Source organism: Schistocerca serialis, chromosome 1 (assembly GCF_023864345.2).
Source record: "Schistocerca serialis cubense isolate TAMUIC-IGC-003099 chromosome 1, iqSchSeri2.2, whole genome shotgun sequence".
In the NCBI taxonomy this organism is placed as follows: Eukaryota; Metazoa; Arthropoda; class Insecta; order Orthoptera; family Acrididae; genus Schistocerca; species Schistocerca serialis.
In genome coordinates, this window is record NC_064638.1 from 895,089,620 (window position 1) to 895,107,392 (window position 17,773).

At 39.6% G+C, this 17,773-nt stretch overlaps 1 protein-coding gene across 2 annotated transcripts in view; it reads right to left on the minus strand.

Moving 5' to 3' along the window:
• LOC126411634 (cadherin-87A) overlaps positions 1-17,773 on the minus strand; it is a 709,414-nt gene that overhangs the window by 123,436 nt on the left and 568,205 nt on the right. For both annotated transcript variants that reach the window (XM_050081378.1, XM_050081379.1), the window contains 2 exons: positions 13,797-13,894; positions 13,014-13,169 (listed from right to left, as the gene is read on the minus strand). In XM_050081378.1, the coding sequence (XP_049937335.1) occupies positions 13,014-13,169; positions 13,797-13,894 (254 nt within the window). The remainder of the gene's footprint in view (positions 1-13,013; positions 13,170-13,796; positions 13,895-17,773) is intronic.

Below are 17,773 nucleotides of genomic sequence, written 5' to 3' on the forward strand. Positions count from 1 at the left end.
ACACAGTTTTAATTTGCCAGGAAGTTTCATATCAGTGCACACTCCGCTGCAGAGTGAAAATCTCATTCTGGAAACATCCCCCAGGCTGTGGCTAAGTCATGTCTCCACAATATCCTTTCTTTCAGGAGTACTAGTTCTGCAAGGTTCGCAGGAGAGCATCTGTAAAGTTTGGAAGGTAGGAGGCGAGGTACTGGCAGAAGTAAAGCGGGGCGTGAGTCGTGCTTGGGTAGCTTAGTTGGTAGAGCACTTGCCCACGAAAGGCAAAGGTCCCGAGTTCAAGTCTTGGTCTGGCACACAGTTTTAATCTGCCAGGAAGTTTCATATCAGCGCACACTCCACTGCAGAGTGTAAATCTCATTCTGGACTGGAGTTCTTTGTTGCCTTGAATTACAAGCACATGAGAATAGGTAAACTAAGTTTCAGTGGTTCTCAGTTACTCAACAACAAGAAATTACATTCTGTAGTTCTATTGGTGCTCACAGATGCAAACTATCTGTTCAACTATGTGGCACTTGGATTTTGTGGTAGACAATCTGATAGCACTACCTTCGAAAACACTAAGCTGTATGAAATGCTAGAGTGTGGCCAGGCAAGCCTAACAGGACAGTCTCCACGAGGAACTATAAAACTTACTGTGCCCTTTACTTTATTGGGGGATGGATAATTTTATCTGTCTAATTTTGTCATGTGACTGTACATCAGAACTTTTCTAGCCTACCAGAAATATATCTTTACCTACTGTTTTAAGTCATGCTTGGAGATAGGTAGTTTGCATTGGGAATTCTAATGAATAAATGGAGAATTTCACAGACATATCATATCAGTGTTAAGCTGTACTTTATTGGTAGCATTGTGAAACATTGCTATGTCCTTCACAACTACTGATATTCCAGAGATGGATTTTAGCATGAAATCACTTGAAGTATACAGGGGCTATGTGATCAGGACAATAAAATCCCATCAAACCAAGGAGCCCACACAGCTAGCCACGCGGTCTAGTGGGCTGCTTTGTGACTGAGAAGGTGTGCCAGTCCCCGGCATGAATCAGCCCGATGGATTAGTGTCGAGGTCTGGTGTGACAGCCAGCCTGTGAATGGTTTTAAGGCAGTTTTCCATCTGCCTCAGTGAATGTGGGCTGGTTCCCCTTATTCTGCCTCAGTTACACTATATAGGTGATTGCTGCGCATGTACACCATAATTACTCTACCGCGCAAACATGTGGGTTACACTTGCCTGGTATGAGATGAGGGGGTCAAACTGCACAATAACCCTGGGTTCGGTTGGTTGGTTGGTTGGTTTGGGGAAGGAGACCAGACAGCGAGGTCATCGGTCTCATCGGATTAGGGATGACGGGGAAGGAAGTCGGCCGTGCCCTTTGAAAGGAACCATCCCGGCATTTGCCTGGAGCGATTTAGGGAAATCACGGAAAACGTAAATCAAGATGGCCGGACCTCGCTCGGTCCTGGGTTCGTTGTGGGGCTGTGGTGAGGTAGATGGACTGCTGTGGCCTGTTGTGAGGTTGTGAACCAATGAGGGCTAGGGGGGAATGAAGCCTCTCCATTGTTTCTGGGTCCCCGGTTCAATGCACAATACACACAAACCAAGGGGAAAGTTCACTTAACAAAAGAAGAAATGTTTTCACCGATTATTTTACAGACAGTGATGAAAAGGAACCATGGCAACACAAATGTACCTAAATATGGTTGGTAACAACCATAGTGAACACTGAAATAATGTAGTGCTGAACATGTACTGCTGAACATGAAAGACTGTTTAATTTACATCACCATTGAAATGTGCATAATTATGTATTTTGTGGCCTTAAATACAATAAATCATTGAGTGCACTGAACCGGCTAACAGATTTTATTTTAAAATGTTCTTATTAACTGAAAATTTGTTCATTTAAATGAAAGGGCACTCATGAGGGAGCAGGGAATTTGCTGCTTAGTGCTATTTCAAGCTCTGAATGGCTACATTTGAGCAAAAAAGCCACTACTAGAACACAAATGGAAAATAGTTTAACAGTGATACTTTGGTATATCATTATTCTCCTGATCCAATTTTGCAGCTAAGCCCTCACGAAACTATTCACACACCTGAAATGAAGTGGCTCTCTTATTGATTCAAACTACAGTACTTCTTGTGAGATGCATTCCATATTCCTGGGTATTTTTGCACTTCTTTAATGAACAATTCCACGTCAGCACCAGCTGTATCCATGGCAGGCTGATGACAGGTGTTGCTAGCATTACAATCAAGTGTGCACTGCCCTATTCACCAACAGTCACTACTGTTTTGTGGTGACTGGTGAAGCTGCCGCAATGCTGCATGGTTGGGAAGTACAATTCTCTTTCTGTGTTCTCGTGATGAGTTCACAGCATCATTGCTGTAGCATGTGCAACTTCATTATTGCACATACTCTGCGAAAAGTGCAAGGAATAATGCTGTGTGCTCGCGATAATAAATCGCTCTTGTGCATCAAGCCTTAAACCTCTTGAGTCATCAAAATTTGTGCATAGATTCTATCTTAGACCATTCTCCGCAGAAAGATTCCAGTGGCATCAAATACAGTAAACATTCAGGCCAACTGATCATGTCTTCATGTTCATTCAGTGAACAAAAATAAGTTGTGTGAGTGATTTCCTAGCCACAAGAGAGTAGTGAGCCATAAACCCATCATGTTAGTACCACACATATCTGCATACTTCAAATGGTACTTCCTTTAGGAGTGCTGAAACACACCAGCAAGAAATTTTGCATATCTTTCACGTAGTAAGGCTTATCCAAAATAAAGACCACTCACAAGGTCTACAATTATCCCCCAGTGGTCATTTACACTTCATTGCCTCTGATGTTCAACCTGCATCACCCAGCATGGACTCCCAGTGTCCCAATAACGCATGTGGCAGTGGCAGAACATCAATTTTGTTTGCTCTGCTCATTGCAGGCTTGTTACTTTACCTTGCACAGTAATCCACTACCCTTCTATAACAATTTTTTGCACATTTGCTGAACTGTCATTCTTGTTGGACACTGTCTGCTGGGATACACTTGTCAGTAGTCATGGGACTGCATGTTTGTGTGTCTGTTGATTGTATGTGTAAATGTGTGTCTTTTTGCTAGAAAAGAGCAAGAACCTCAAAAGCTATTGTGAATGCTGTTTCCCGTTACAGGTTTCTGTGCTCCATGCCCTGGTCCGCAATGGGTGAGTGGTTGCCATTCCCTTATTATATGTACAACTCACTTGCTCTCTTCACATTCCTTCTGCATTCTCTGTTAAGTAGTAGCATGCCTATTTTCTCTTGGTCTGTGAAAGGCATTTATTTTTTCAAACTAATGAACACTTGGTACACATGAATGACATAGACAGAATGGAAGCTAGATTTCCCTTGTGCCCATTTTAAACCAGTATTGCAGCAGTGCAACACTGTTTCCTCCTTATCTGTTGTGACATATTTCCTTATAAGGGCATGAAATCATAAACTTCTATGTAAGACAGCAATTGGTTTCAGTTCAAAATAAGTGAATCCTGTGTTCTAAATATTGTAATTTCTCTGAAACTTGTAGCTGGATTTTGAAGAGCGACATGCCATTGAATTCATCTTTTTCCAAACTTTGCTATTAGCTTTTCAAACTCTGCTATAAGCTGCAGAAATTACTACAGGTCCATTTGAAAAAGCAGAATTGATACTGACCTCTCTGTAATTAATAAAACTGTGAAAATAGGCTATATATTGTGAAAAATGTCATAGTAAAGAAACCTGCAAAGTGATTTTTGCATGCTTTGAGTCAGAAATCACCTATATGTGGTTTGCTGTATCGAGCAGTTAATTACTCTTTGGTTGTTACTAACTTATAGCTGTAATATTTTTCAGAGAGAATAAAATGTTACTGTAGAGCAGTAGTGTGATTGCTTCACTCACAATATTAAGCACCATGCATGAGAGTTACAAATTGGTGACCCCACAATAACAATAATAAAAAAAGCAAGCCAGCATGAGCAGAACAAACTGTACAAAGTAGTACAAAGTCATTGTATTGTAGTGAAACTTCCTGGCAGATTAAAACTGTGTTTCCGACTGAGACTCGAACTCGGGACCTTTGCCTTTTGCGGGCAAGTGCTCTACCAACTGAGCTACAGAAACACGACTCACGCCCGGTCCTCACAGCTTTACTTCTGCCAGTATCTTGTCTCCTACATTCCAAACTTTACAGAAGCTCTCTTGTAAATCTTGCAGAACTAGCACTTCTGAAGGAAGGGATACTGTGGAGACATGGCTTAGCCACAGCCTGGGGGATGTTTCCAGAATGAGATTTTCACTCTGCAGCGGAGTGTGCACTGATATGAAACTTCCAGTCGGGCACACAGTTTTAATCTGCCAGGAAGTTTCATATCAGCGCACAATCCGCTGCAGAGTGGAAATCTCATTCTGGATTATATTGTAGTGTCTGCTACAAAGTTTGTGTCAACTGGTGTGGTTCTTGTGTTCAGAGATGTAGTGTTGTGTGTGCGCATGGTCTGTGTTAACAAAAGTGTCACAGCTGTCAAACAGCTTCTGTCCCAACTGTCACGGGTGCTGTGTTTCATAATATGTTTCATATTCTTTGTACTGCTGGTTCCTTTACATTTGGATTTTTATATAATTTTGTTCATTCTGTTTCCCCTTTTCCTGAGTTATATACACAATCAGAACATTTCATTTGTGATTTAAACATTTGGATTCTTACCCAGCTTAGGGAGTAACCACACCTGTTCAGCAGACTTCTTCTGTGAAACCTCCAAACTCAGTTTGTTAATGGCAAGCAAACATTAGTTAGCTCAAATCATGCTAATCCCAACAAGTCCTGATGTGATCTGAACTGAAGAAAAAGGTTGAGCAACTACCATCGAACTTAAACATCATGTAAGATAAGGATGAGATAACAGTGTCTAGACTAGCAGTCTGTTTACCTCCGTTCTGGCCGAACAACCCGATCTTAGGGTTTGCTCAAGTTAAAGCCAATTTTAGTCACATAGGCATTATGGTTGACTCTACAAAATTCACCTCATCATGAGCCAACTTGAAAACTGCTATGCTGCAGAGGTACAAGACATGATAATTGTGCTGCTGCACAAAAATTCATATGAAAAGCTCTAATCAGAATTAATCCAGAGAGTTGCTGCATCACACAAAGAATGGATCAGAGAGGCACTGATGCAAAAAGACATCAGTGATCATAAGCTGTTACAATATCTGGGTCATCTGCAGAGCAAAGTCAATTCAGTTACTGTCCCTGACAACTTGCTACACACCCTGTGGAGCAGCCAATTACCTCCACAAGTCAAATTGATCATGGCATCGCCTGACGGAAATGTTATTCGATGCAATGGGAGAGCTAGCAGATTGGATTTGAGAGGCCATTGCACCCATACAGGTTAAATCAGTGACATTGGTATGCAGTAGTGCGATAGTGACACCAACAGTCACCCCACAAGGAATTCGATTCACTGGCAGCAAAAGTAGACATGCTATGCACACAAATCAGCACTACTGTCTCAGGGTGGTGCTTGGAATGGTAGAGGATGTAATCACTGAAGATCGAGAAGCCGATCACCAACCAATGCTGTGTCGTCGAACATGGAACACCCTATATGTTGGTATCACCATAGGTTTGGCAGACATGTGCATAAATGTACAGCACTGTGTTCGACCCAAATGCCAGCAGCGGCCGGAAAACTAGCGCAACAAGCTGCTCAATAAAGTCATAGTGCCTGTTTGTTAGTGACAGGAGATCTAGTCAGAAGTATTTAATAGACACCAGATCAGACTTGAGCATCTTGCCAACAACTTCAGTCCACCGCTGCAGACCACCGATTGCATTCCATTTATTATTATACGGGACTTAACTGTCACTGACGTTATGGAACCAACAATAGGAGCTGATCTTCTGTCACATTACCATCTTTTACCAGATGCAACCAATGCAGTGTTACTGGACTGATTGCAGTGGGTTTTCATTGTGATCCATAGTTGTATAATGCCAAGCTAATACAGTTGTGTGACAAGGAGTACGCTGCATCATTCAGGTAATATCAAACCTTGACCATTTCACCAGGTGTCCTTACAAACATGGCACATGACATGGTACAGCATATAGAAATCACAGATAACCCACTGGTGTCTTTTACACTCAGAAGACTGGCACCTGATCATTTGGCCATCTCTAAAGCAGAATTCAATGCAATGATTAGGTAAGGCATAAACCAGCCATCAAGTAGTCCATGGTTGTCTGCATTGTGCCTTGTTCTGAAGAAAGGAAGAGCTTTTAGCCTGTGCAGTGACTACCACACACTCAATGCAAGAACTGTGCCTGATCGATACCCTGTGCCTTTGTTATGCAACTATAATTATATGTTGCAGGGCGCAAGAATGTTCAGAGTTTTGGACTGCGCCAAGCCACATATGCAGATACCTGTGGCCAGAGAGGACATTCCCAAGACAGCAATAATCACTCCATTTGGACTCTTTGAGAACAAATTTATGATGTTTTGGTTACATAACACAGCACCACTGAACACAATAACCATGCCGGTTGGCACAAACTTCACAGCAGACGCTACAGTATCGAGACACAAATCGAAGGCAAGTGGAAATACAACTGATGTAGATGCAAGAGGAGTTACAGAAACAAATAGAAGAGCTACTAGTGAAAATAAATATGCAGAACAATAAAGAGTCAGTTCCACAATTAATGGGAGAAAACAGGTATGCAATGAGTACTGGGTTTGATGACACAGTAACAGTCAAGCCATGGATGAAGGTATAAGTTCCGCAGTTCTTATCAGATAAAGTGGAGTGATGGTCTGCCATGCTAGGTCTGCAGTTTGTGCAGAATGACATGACTAATGAGAGCATGAAATTTGCAGTGACAGCCAACAGTCTTGATGGTAGAAAAGCAAGTATAGCATCAGATGTCATACTGAGACTGCCACCAGACCAACAGTATTACCATCCGAGAAAAACCCTGATCAGCCAGCTGTGCAAGCGAGTGTAACAATGACTACAGTTAATCACACATCATGAACAGATGAGGAACAGAAAACCTTTGGAAACCTGGCACAACTTACATGGCATTGTCAGATGTAATGTTGTGGTAGGTACGGATGGCACAGCTACCAGTAGCAGTAAGAGTGGCTGTGGTCACATATTAAGAAACAGACATAACTTCATTGACTGCAATAGCTGAAAGAGCATACCTAGCACAGGACTGATCTACCACATCGAGTATGATGAAAGCGACTAAGGAAAGCGACAACCAAGAGACCACACTGATATGAAAATAACATTACACAGAAATCACTAAGCAAATAGACAGTCTGAAAAAGCAGGTAGATGTACTGCAAAAGGAGATAACAGCGCTGATGTGAAATAGGAGGAGTACGACCAAATGAGACACTAACAACAGAGATAAACCATTTCAGTGAAAGCAACAAGAGCAAGTTTGTTGGTACCAATGACATTTCGGTGAATGATACCAATGTTTTGGTGAACAAACCACAAGATATACATCCACATGTATCTACCCAACCAGAGTCAGTGGCCAGCAATAGGCACAGCAGCTCACAGAAGACAACAGAAATGCCACAAAAAAAGAACCAAGGACATTGCAGCCACCCTGTGAGTAAGTAATCGATATAACTTCCTAAAGTGGTCATGTAGTTGTATGTGAGGCATCACTGGAGATATAGCAAGAGGACCACAGTAGTGAGAGTTGATTTAAAAGTGCAACACATAACACGGTCACCTCATTAAGACTGTATCAGTCCAACCGATATTGCAATACCCAAAACATTAGCACCTGACTTTTTTGATCCGGCATGAAAAAGGATAACATGTAGAGGGCCTGCAGAAATTATTGCAAATTAAATGCACACACAATTCTTGATAAGTATCCAGTGTGGAATATTGAACATTTTGCCAATGGGCTAGTGGGGGCAAAATATTCAATCACAGATTGCAAAAAAAGGTTACAAACAAATACCCATAGTAGAAGAATATGTGACAAAGACAACAGTAACAACTCCATTTTAATTATTTGAATACTTACAAATGCCACACAGATATGGCAGGATATTATAGGTGAGTCCTATGGGGTTATACTGCTGTTTCATGTATTACAATGACATTTTGGTATTCTCTGGTAGGCCGCTGGTACCCGAGGAACATCTCAAGAAGGTATTTGAATGGATTATCGAGTATGGCATAGTTGTCAACAAGGCAAGTTGTAATCTGCGACAGAAACACTTAACACTTCTCAACCGTGCAGTGTCAGTGGCTGGCATTCATCCTATGATAGACAAGTTTGATGTCATAAAGCACATAACTCACCCAACTAATTATCATCATTTAATAAGATTTCTAGGTGTTGTAAAGTTCTACTGTTCAACAATACTAGAAGCAGCCAAGATGCAAGCACCATTGACAGCAACACTAGCAGGAAAATATACCTCAGGACGATGACTGCTGCCATGGATGATAGAGGTGCAATTGTCTTTCGACCAGTTTAAAACCAGCTTAGAAAAACAGCTCTTTTAGCCCACCAATTTCATGAGGCACTACTAGCAATGGTGGTAGAAAAAAGCCAACAGGCAACTGGAGCCACACTCCATCAGTTGGTGCAAAAAAAAAAAAAAAAAAAAAAAAAAAAAAGGGAGGGGGGGGGGCAGCGGATAGGGTTTTTCCTGTGCAAGCTCGCAGAAGCACAGGTCAGATGGAGCACATACGACCACAAGTTGCTAGCAATTTATGAAGTGATAAGAAATTTTTGACCATATGTGGAAGCAAAACCATTCACCGTATATATGAATCATAAACCAATAACTTTCATTTTCGGTAAAAACAGACAGCTCCTTGAGGCAATACCAACAGCTGGAGTTCATCAGACAATTCACAACAGATTTGAGGCACATTAGAGGAGCTGAGAAAGCAGTGGCCTTCTTTTGCATGCACTGGAGCTATCACACATAAGGTTGATTATGAGTAACTCATCAAAGCACAGGCCACTAAGGGACAATTGCAGGACCATTTAAAAAACAGCTCTACCAGACTGCAAAGATTAGATTAGATTAGATTAATTATTCATTCCATAGACCCATAAAAGAGGGAATCCTCCTGGGTGTGGAACATGTCAGATAAACACATTACAAAAATGTAATTAGAAAAACTTGAGTTTCATTAAGTTTCATTAATTTTAATGATCCTCAGTCAATAAACAGTAAAATTAAATTTAAACTTCTAATATTTACAGGTTTAATTCTTACATCTGCTTTCATTAAATCCATCATTCAGACATTTGCTAGTTTCTTGCCTATTACAACCAAGTATTGTCAAAAATTAAAGTACATTATTCATTTCACTAATTAAACACATATGGCCAGGAGGCAGGGGGGTGAAGGTTCAACTTTGATGTGATATGTCTCAAGATTGACCCAAACCTTTCATACCCTGGGGGGTTGCACAAAAAGTTATTTGATAGTGTGCATAGCTTGGTGCACCCTGGAATGAACACAAGCATGAAAGTCATGACTGAGGGATTCACAAGATCCAGCATCAAGGACTTCCGTAGGTGGGTGAGGGAGTACATATCATGCCAGCAATGCAAGGTGGGCAGACATGTGCATAAACAGGTCAGACAGTTTCCAGAGACAACAGACCAATTCTCACACATACATTAAGATACTGAAGGAACACTGCCCACCTCTGATGGGTATCACTACTTGCTGATTGCCATAGATAAGCATATTCAATGAGCAAAGTAGTACTGACTGCAGATATACCAGCAGAAATGATGACAAGGGCGTTTTTATTGACATGGATAATGCAGTTTGGTTGCCTGCCACACAGTCTGACTCAGCCATGTTCCATGAGCTATCCAATCTGTTTGGATTTTGACACCATCACACCACAAGCTACCATCCATTAGGTAATAGGATGGTGGAGTGGTGGCACAGAACATTAAAGACCACACTTATCTGCCATGAAAACAGATGGACCTCTGTGCTGCTGCTAGTTTTGTCAGGCCTCTGAACTGCATGCAGAGCAGACGTTGGAGGTTCTGTAGCAGAGATGGTATATGGAGAGACTTCACACCTGCCGTCAGAGTTCTTTTCAGCATGCTGAGGAACATAAAATGTAAATTTAACATATTTGCCTCAACAGGTGCAGAATCATGTTGCAAAGTTTGTCCAACTCCAGCATCACATTATGGAGATAACAACATTTTCATCCACAATGATTTGTAAACATGCTTGCACATTATGCCATGGACAAACACAGTACACCTCCCTTTGCAACCATCATACATCAGGCTGTATGAAGTATTACAACATAATGAGCATACTTTTTGGATACAGTGTAACAGCAAGCAGCAGATGGTGTCAACAGGACATGTGAAAGCAGTTTATATTCTCACATCAGATGATGAGGCAGTTCAAGAGGATCAGACAGCACTGGCACCCTGTACAGGGTGCAGAAGGAGAGAAGCAAGCAGAGGAAACATAACTGCTGACCCTCCAGACAAGCCAACAGGCAACAACAGAGACTCTAATAATTCATAGCAGGGAAATGGGAGGTGTGCATTTCAAATACCTGCACATTCCAGGAGCCCCACTCTACTTTCCCCCACTCTACTTTCATTTTTCAACAAGATGACACTCCTCCATATTTCCACAATTGTGTGCAAGATTACCTGGGCGCTGGGCTTGAGATTTTGTGATTTTTTCTTGTGCATTTCCATCAAAGATAGAGTTTATGTTCCAGCTCTACCACAGAACCTCTTAAGACTCTTGACGGAACATCGCAACAGGTGTTCTTAGTATCAATTGTGATGTGATGGGTTGGGTACAGGCAGACTGCTGATTAGATGTATACCATGTGACCAAAGGGTTGACACACAGAACATGTAAACATTGTGAAAAAGCTTTGAGAGTTTCTCTTTTACATGCTGTATCATTTTTTATGTTGTTCTTGGCCATTTATCTGTACTGATTTCATGAACTGTTTTATGGGCTTTATGTATTTGTTATTTACTGTACCTCATTTATCTACATCTTTGCTTCTTATTTAAAGCTGAATATATGATTTTATAATTGTAAGAAATGAAACAGTTTTCATGGCTTGTTCAGTATCAGGAAGGAAATCAAGACACGTTTTTATGTAGGAAACTCCCTCAGAAACCCAATGAATATATAAATTCATCACATAGGTAAGAACATTAAATTATTCAATGAAGTTTAAGACACAGCTTCGGATATGAAACAGTAATATATCAGCAGGAGATTAATAAATGTATAAAAGAGATATAAGATGCAACAACTGTAGAACATGACACATTTTGTAAGTTTAGTTATTGTAATACTGTTATTTCTGACATTTATAAAAATTTGATGGTTCCATGTAAGAAAATGCAAATAAAAATAAATAAATTCTCGGGATTCATGTGTTATCTGTTGTGCATTTATGATAGGCAACACTTTATTTTAATTTTTGGAACAATGGGTCATTATTTGGGCAGGGGAAAGGAAATAAGAATTTGGAAAAATTAGCAGAAAGCATTTTAAAGAAAGAAATAAGTCATTCAGATAATATCAGACATAATTCAGGAATTGTGGAGCATACTATTAAAATGGAATCAGAAAATACTGGACTATGGAAGACAGCCGAGCAGAGGAGAAGAAAACTACAATATTACTTTCAGGATAGTTATGTGATTGAAAAGTTTATTGGAATAACTCAGTATTGGACAGTCACATAAAATTAACAATGAGGAAGAGGGGCTGTTACAAATGTCTTCGATTATTAATATGTTGAAAACTATGAAAAATACTAAAGAATTAGAATGAGTAAAACTTATGATGACTGAAAATTTTCTGTATATGTTGTTCTTATCTCCAGCTTTTAGATATTGCATGAAAGACATAACAGTTCCAAAGAGGGTGTGATTGCAAGTTTGGCTGGCTTATTCCACATCTGCAGCCACAATATGCAAAACACTTTGAAGTGTATGGCAGAGGGTACTTCCAACTGAATCATGTATTAGGGTTTCTTACACTTCCATTTATGTGTGGACCATTGGAAGAATGACTGTTTACATGCCGCTGTGCATGCAACAGTTTGTCTAAACTCTTCTTTGTGATCGCAGTGGGAATGTTACATATGTGACTGCAGTATAATCCTCAACAGCAGTTCTTGAAACTTTGTAATTAGCTTCTGTGGGGTGGCTGATGTCTGTTTTCAAGCATCTGCCAGCTGAGGATTTTTCAGCATTTTTGTGATGCTCTCTTGTGGGTCAAACAAACCTGTGACCTATTTAGGACAGGTCTCACAAATGTATGCAATATTCTCAGATTTTTTTTAAAAAAAAGAGCATATTTGGGCTATCAGTTGTACAATTGTGTTCATCCTCTACCAGTTTAAACTATTCCAGTCATGTTCACAGGAGAAAATCAGTATACTTTTTCCCGTGAAGATAATTGTAATAACCAAAAATGGTAAAGAATAAACACACAATTCTACATTTGATGGCACAAATATGCTTTCAAAATATCTGACAGCTGTAGACAATCACTTATGAAATGTTCTATTCTGGGATGAGTCACTTAAGTTTCATTTCTCAAGATGTGTACCATCTTCTGTCTTCTCTCACATAGAAGTGGTCAATATTGCTGAACATATATGACTCCTGTAATTCCAGCTGTTATCAGTCACAAGCCTAGCTGACCCGATTATGTAAGCCATAACTTTCTTTTACCTGTGGTGGTACTGACCACTAAATTTTGTTTCCTATCCCTGAGAAACATTCTGCCCAGAACATATCAGCATTCTTTAGCCAAATTCTTTATTGATGAAGTAGTAATTGTTTTAATCAGTGTGTATTTGAGAGACAAGGCAACTGTGTGTAGCAATAAAAATATTGTAACATCCTTATCTCTTGTTCAAAGTTCACACTTGGGCACCCCTCCTCTATGATACCTTGAAAGCATTATTCTGCTCCACTTGTTTCCCATTCCAATCGACAGCTGTAATTGGCTCTGAAACTTCAAAATTGAGTGCATCCGAGCTATTGACGTCTGGATCCCGAGCTTGTAAGGTGTAAAATATAGTACCAGGAACTGCATCTTCTGAGATCTGAAATGACACAGTAATTGAAAAATTAATGCATAAATTGGAATGCAAACATTAGTACCATGAGCTACGTTAAGAAGGTGAGGAAACCATGCTTAAAAGAGAATGGATTAAAACTGGCAACAACATGGAATTGTTAAAAGTCAAATCTCAAGATTTTTTTACATATAAATTCCTTAGTCAAGAGCTACAAGATTAAAAGAAAAGAGAGAAATACAGCATAGATACAAAGATATCACAGGTACAAAAGGCAGGGCTATATCACCTTGGGTCCAAGTTAGCCTGGAATGATTATGAGAAGAGACTATTACACATCTAGGAGATAAAACTGTAAAAAACCTGAGGTCCTGCCTTAATTTTTAAATTATTGTTTTTAGAATTGCTAGAGAAAAATCAGAAACAATGAAACCCATCACAGGGTACATTATAATCAGAAATGAACATAAACTTCTAGTAGATTTCCTGTAAAGTTCTCTACATTATCCTCTTTCTTAAACCCATCTGTTTTACATCTTTATATATCATGGTTAAGGAATAGGAAATTCTGCATTTTCTTCTTGGAGATGAGTATGATTCATATCCAATGAAACAGTATTATGGCACATATGAAACTGCTTACACAAAACTTACCTCTGCCCTTTGTGTTGAAGGTTCAAAAAATGGATCTCTATCATTGCTATTTATGATACTGATGGTCAGAGTTGTGGTTCCTGTAAGTGCAGGTGTACCTAAAATATATGAAACAAAAATCAGTCATAGCTTCACACAAAAGAAAATCTGCAGCAGAGAAAAGAAAAAACTTCTATAAGATAGGTACTAATGCTGTATTACTTGTTTACATACTTTTTCCTTAATAATTCTGAAAATTAAACACTTCCGTATTTATTGGGAGAATTGTTCAGTTATCTACATCTAGAAGTCGAAATCCATCATTTTCTAGATCTTGTTCTGGTGTTATGTAAGTGTCGAATTCTACGTCTATAAAGTCTGAATATTCATATCTTCAGTATCATACTAAGCCAGTATTAAGGCATACTGAAAGTCATAATAAACATCTTATTCCAGAATCAAGTGTACTGCAGATGAATTTACTCTAAGGCCTCAGTTCAAAAATTCTGAAAAATTCATAATTTCACACCAATGATGAGCTGGAGTGAAATGTTGTTGGCATCCCTGCACACAACTGTGTTTAATGTGTAACTGCTGGAAGTTTCATTGTTGTATGTCCATTAGTTATTATTCAGTACTGTATTGAGGAGACTGTTGTGTCGCACAGTTTGTGAATTTTGAGATGGCAGAGTTAGTGGAGCAATGTGTCGGCATTAAACTTTACATAAAACTCAAGAAAACCTTTACGGAGACACACCAAATGATGCAAGAAGCCTATGGAGATGAGTGTTTAAACCATACTTGGTGTTACAAATGATTCACACAGTTAAAAATGGCCAGAAGGAAGTTAAAGATGACCCTCGTTCAGAACACTCTTCGATGTCTACCTAGATGCTCATGTCGGAAATATCAATGAAATTTTGCATGCCAATGAAAGACTGACTGCCTGAGAGACTGCATAAAAATGTAACATTTCAGTTTGATCATGTCATGAAATCCTGACACAACATCTTGGAATGTATTGTGTTTCCACAAAGTTCCTTCCAGAGCTCCTGAGTCAGGAACGGAAAGACCTTTGCCTTGCAATCTGCGATGAGCTTTAGGATTGCACAAAACAGAATGAAGTGTTTCTTAAGAGAATCATAACTGGTAATGAGATGTGGTTCTACAGTTATGATGTTGAGACCAAGGTTCTATCTTCACAATTCATCGGGAAGGGTTTTCAAAGATAAAAGAAAAAAAGCTCATCAGGTCAGGTCAAATGTCAAAGACATGATGATAGTTTTCTTTGACTTTGAAGGATTAGTTCATCATGAATTTGTGCCACAGGGACAAACTGTTAATCAATGGTTCTATACTGACGTGTTGCAATGCACGTTTGAAAATGTGAGAAGAAAACGGCCTGAAATATGGTGAAACAATTCATGGCTCTTGCCTCACGATAATGCACCCGCACATTCATCCCTGTGCTGCGCATCCATACTCTGCAGACCTGACTCCTGTGGACTTTTTTTATTTCCAAAGTTGAAAATCCTGCTGAAAGGATGAAGATTTGCAACAATGGACGAGATAAAAGAAAATTTGCAGACAGCACTTCACATGGTCCAGGAAGAGGCATACCAAAACTGCTACTAAAGTGGAAACAGCATTGGGAGCGGTGTATCAATTGTGGAGGAGAGTATTTTGAAGGAGACCATGTCCAATAAGTAAAAGGTAAACATTCAATTCAATAGTGAGCAAACAAAAAATAATTGAAGCAGCATGTTTGAAAGATTAAAAGCAAATATGTCTAATACATAAGAATTGGCGACAACAACTATATCTGGAAAACGTCTACACGCCTGGGATGCTAAGTTGTGTGTTAGAAATAGGAAAATCATCCTGTTTATTGCCCAGTGTGAAGCGCATCCTCAAAATACATTATATCTATGTCATACAAACAGTGCTTTTCCCCCCTAACTGTTACAGTCACCTTCACACACTCCACCAAGGTATTACAAAAGGCCAGAAACAAAATACAAGAAGGCTCCTGTACAGAAGACACTGGTCTGTCTTCATATTACAATGAGAAAGGTAACAATTTTGGATGCTATACATTTTGTAGGAAGTGCTGGGATTTGATGTGGTGTTGTTGTTGTCTTCAGTCTTGAGACTGGTTTGATGCAGCTCTCCATGCTACTCTATCCTGTGAAAGCCTCTTCATCTCCCAGTACTTACAGCAACCTACATCCTTCTGAATCTGCTTAGTGTATTCATCTCTTGGTCTCCCTCTACGATTTTTACCCTCCACGCTGCCCTCCAACGCTAAATTTGTGATATCTTGATGCCTCAGAACATGTCCTACCAACCGGTCTCTTCTTCTTGTCAAGTTGTGCCACAAACTACTCTTCTCCCCAATTCTATTCAATACCTCCTCATTAGTTATGTGATCTACCCATCTAATCTTCACCATTCTTCTGTAGCACCACATTTTGAAAGCTTCTATTCTCTTTTTGTCTAAACTATTTATCGTCCATGTTTCACTGCCATACATGGCTACACTCCATACAAATACTTTCAGAAACGACTTCCTGACACTTAAATCAATACTCGATGTTAACAAATTTCTCTTCTTCAGAAACGCTTTCCTTGCCATTGCCAGTCTACATTTTATATCCTCTCTACTTCGACCATCATCAGTTATTTTGCTCTCCAAATAGCAAAACTCCTTTACTACTTTAAGTGTCTCATTTCCTAATCTAATTCCCGCAGCATCACCCGACTTAATTCGACTACATTCCATTATCTTCATTTTACTTTTGATGATGTTCATCTTATATCCTTCTTTCAAGACACTGTCCATTCCTTTCAACTGCTCTTCCAAGTCCTTTGCTGTCTCCGACAGAATTGCAATGTCATTGGTGAACATCAAAGTTTTTATTTCTTCTCCATGGATTTTAATACCTACTCCGAATTTTTCTTTTGTTTCCTTTATTGCTTGCTCAATATACAGATTGAATAACATCGGGGATAGGCTATAACCCTGTCTCACTCCCTTCCCAACCACTGCTTCCCTTTCATGTCCCTTAACTCTTATAACTCTTATAACTGCCATCTGGTTTCTGTACCAATTGTAAATAGCCTTTCGCTCCCTGTATTTTACCCCTGCCACCTTTAGAATTTGAAAGAGAGTATTCCAGTCAACATTGTCAAAAGCTTTCTCTAAGTCTACAAATGCTAGAAATGTAGGTTTGCCTTTCCTTAATCTATTTTCTAAGATAAGTCGTAGGGTCAGTATTGCCTCACGTGTTTCAACATTTCTGCGGAATCCAAACTGATCTTCACCGAGGTCGGCTTCTACCAGTTTTTCCATTCGTCTGTAAAGAATTCGCATTAGTATTTTGCAGCTGTGACTTATTAAACTGATAGTTGGGTAATTTTCACATCTGTCAACACCTGCTTTCTTTGGGATTGGAATTATTATATTCTTCTTGAAGTTTGAGGGTATTTCACCTGTCTCATACATCTTGCTCACCAAATGGTAGAGTTTTGTCAGGACTGGCTCTCCCTAGGCCGTCAGTAGTTCCAATGGAATGTTGTCTACTCCCGGGGCCTTGTTTCGACGCAGGTCTTTCAGTGCTCTGTCAAACTCTTCATGCAGTATCGTATCTCCCATTTCATCTTCATCTACATCCTCTTCCATTTCCATAATATTGTTCTCAAGTACATCACCCTTGTATAGACCCTCTATAAACTCCTTCCACCTTTCTGTTATCCCTTCTTTGCTTAGAACTGGGTTTCCATCTGAGCTCCTGATATTCATACAAGTGGCTCTCTTTTCTCCAAAGGTCTATTTAATTTCCCTGTAGGCAGTATGTATCTTACCCCTAGTGAGATAAGCCTCTACATCCTTACATTTGTCCTCTAGCCATGCCTGCTTAGCCATTTTGCACTTCCTGTCGATATCATTTTTTAGATGTTTGTATTCCTTTTTGCCTGCTTCATTTACTGCATTTTTA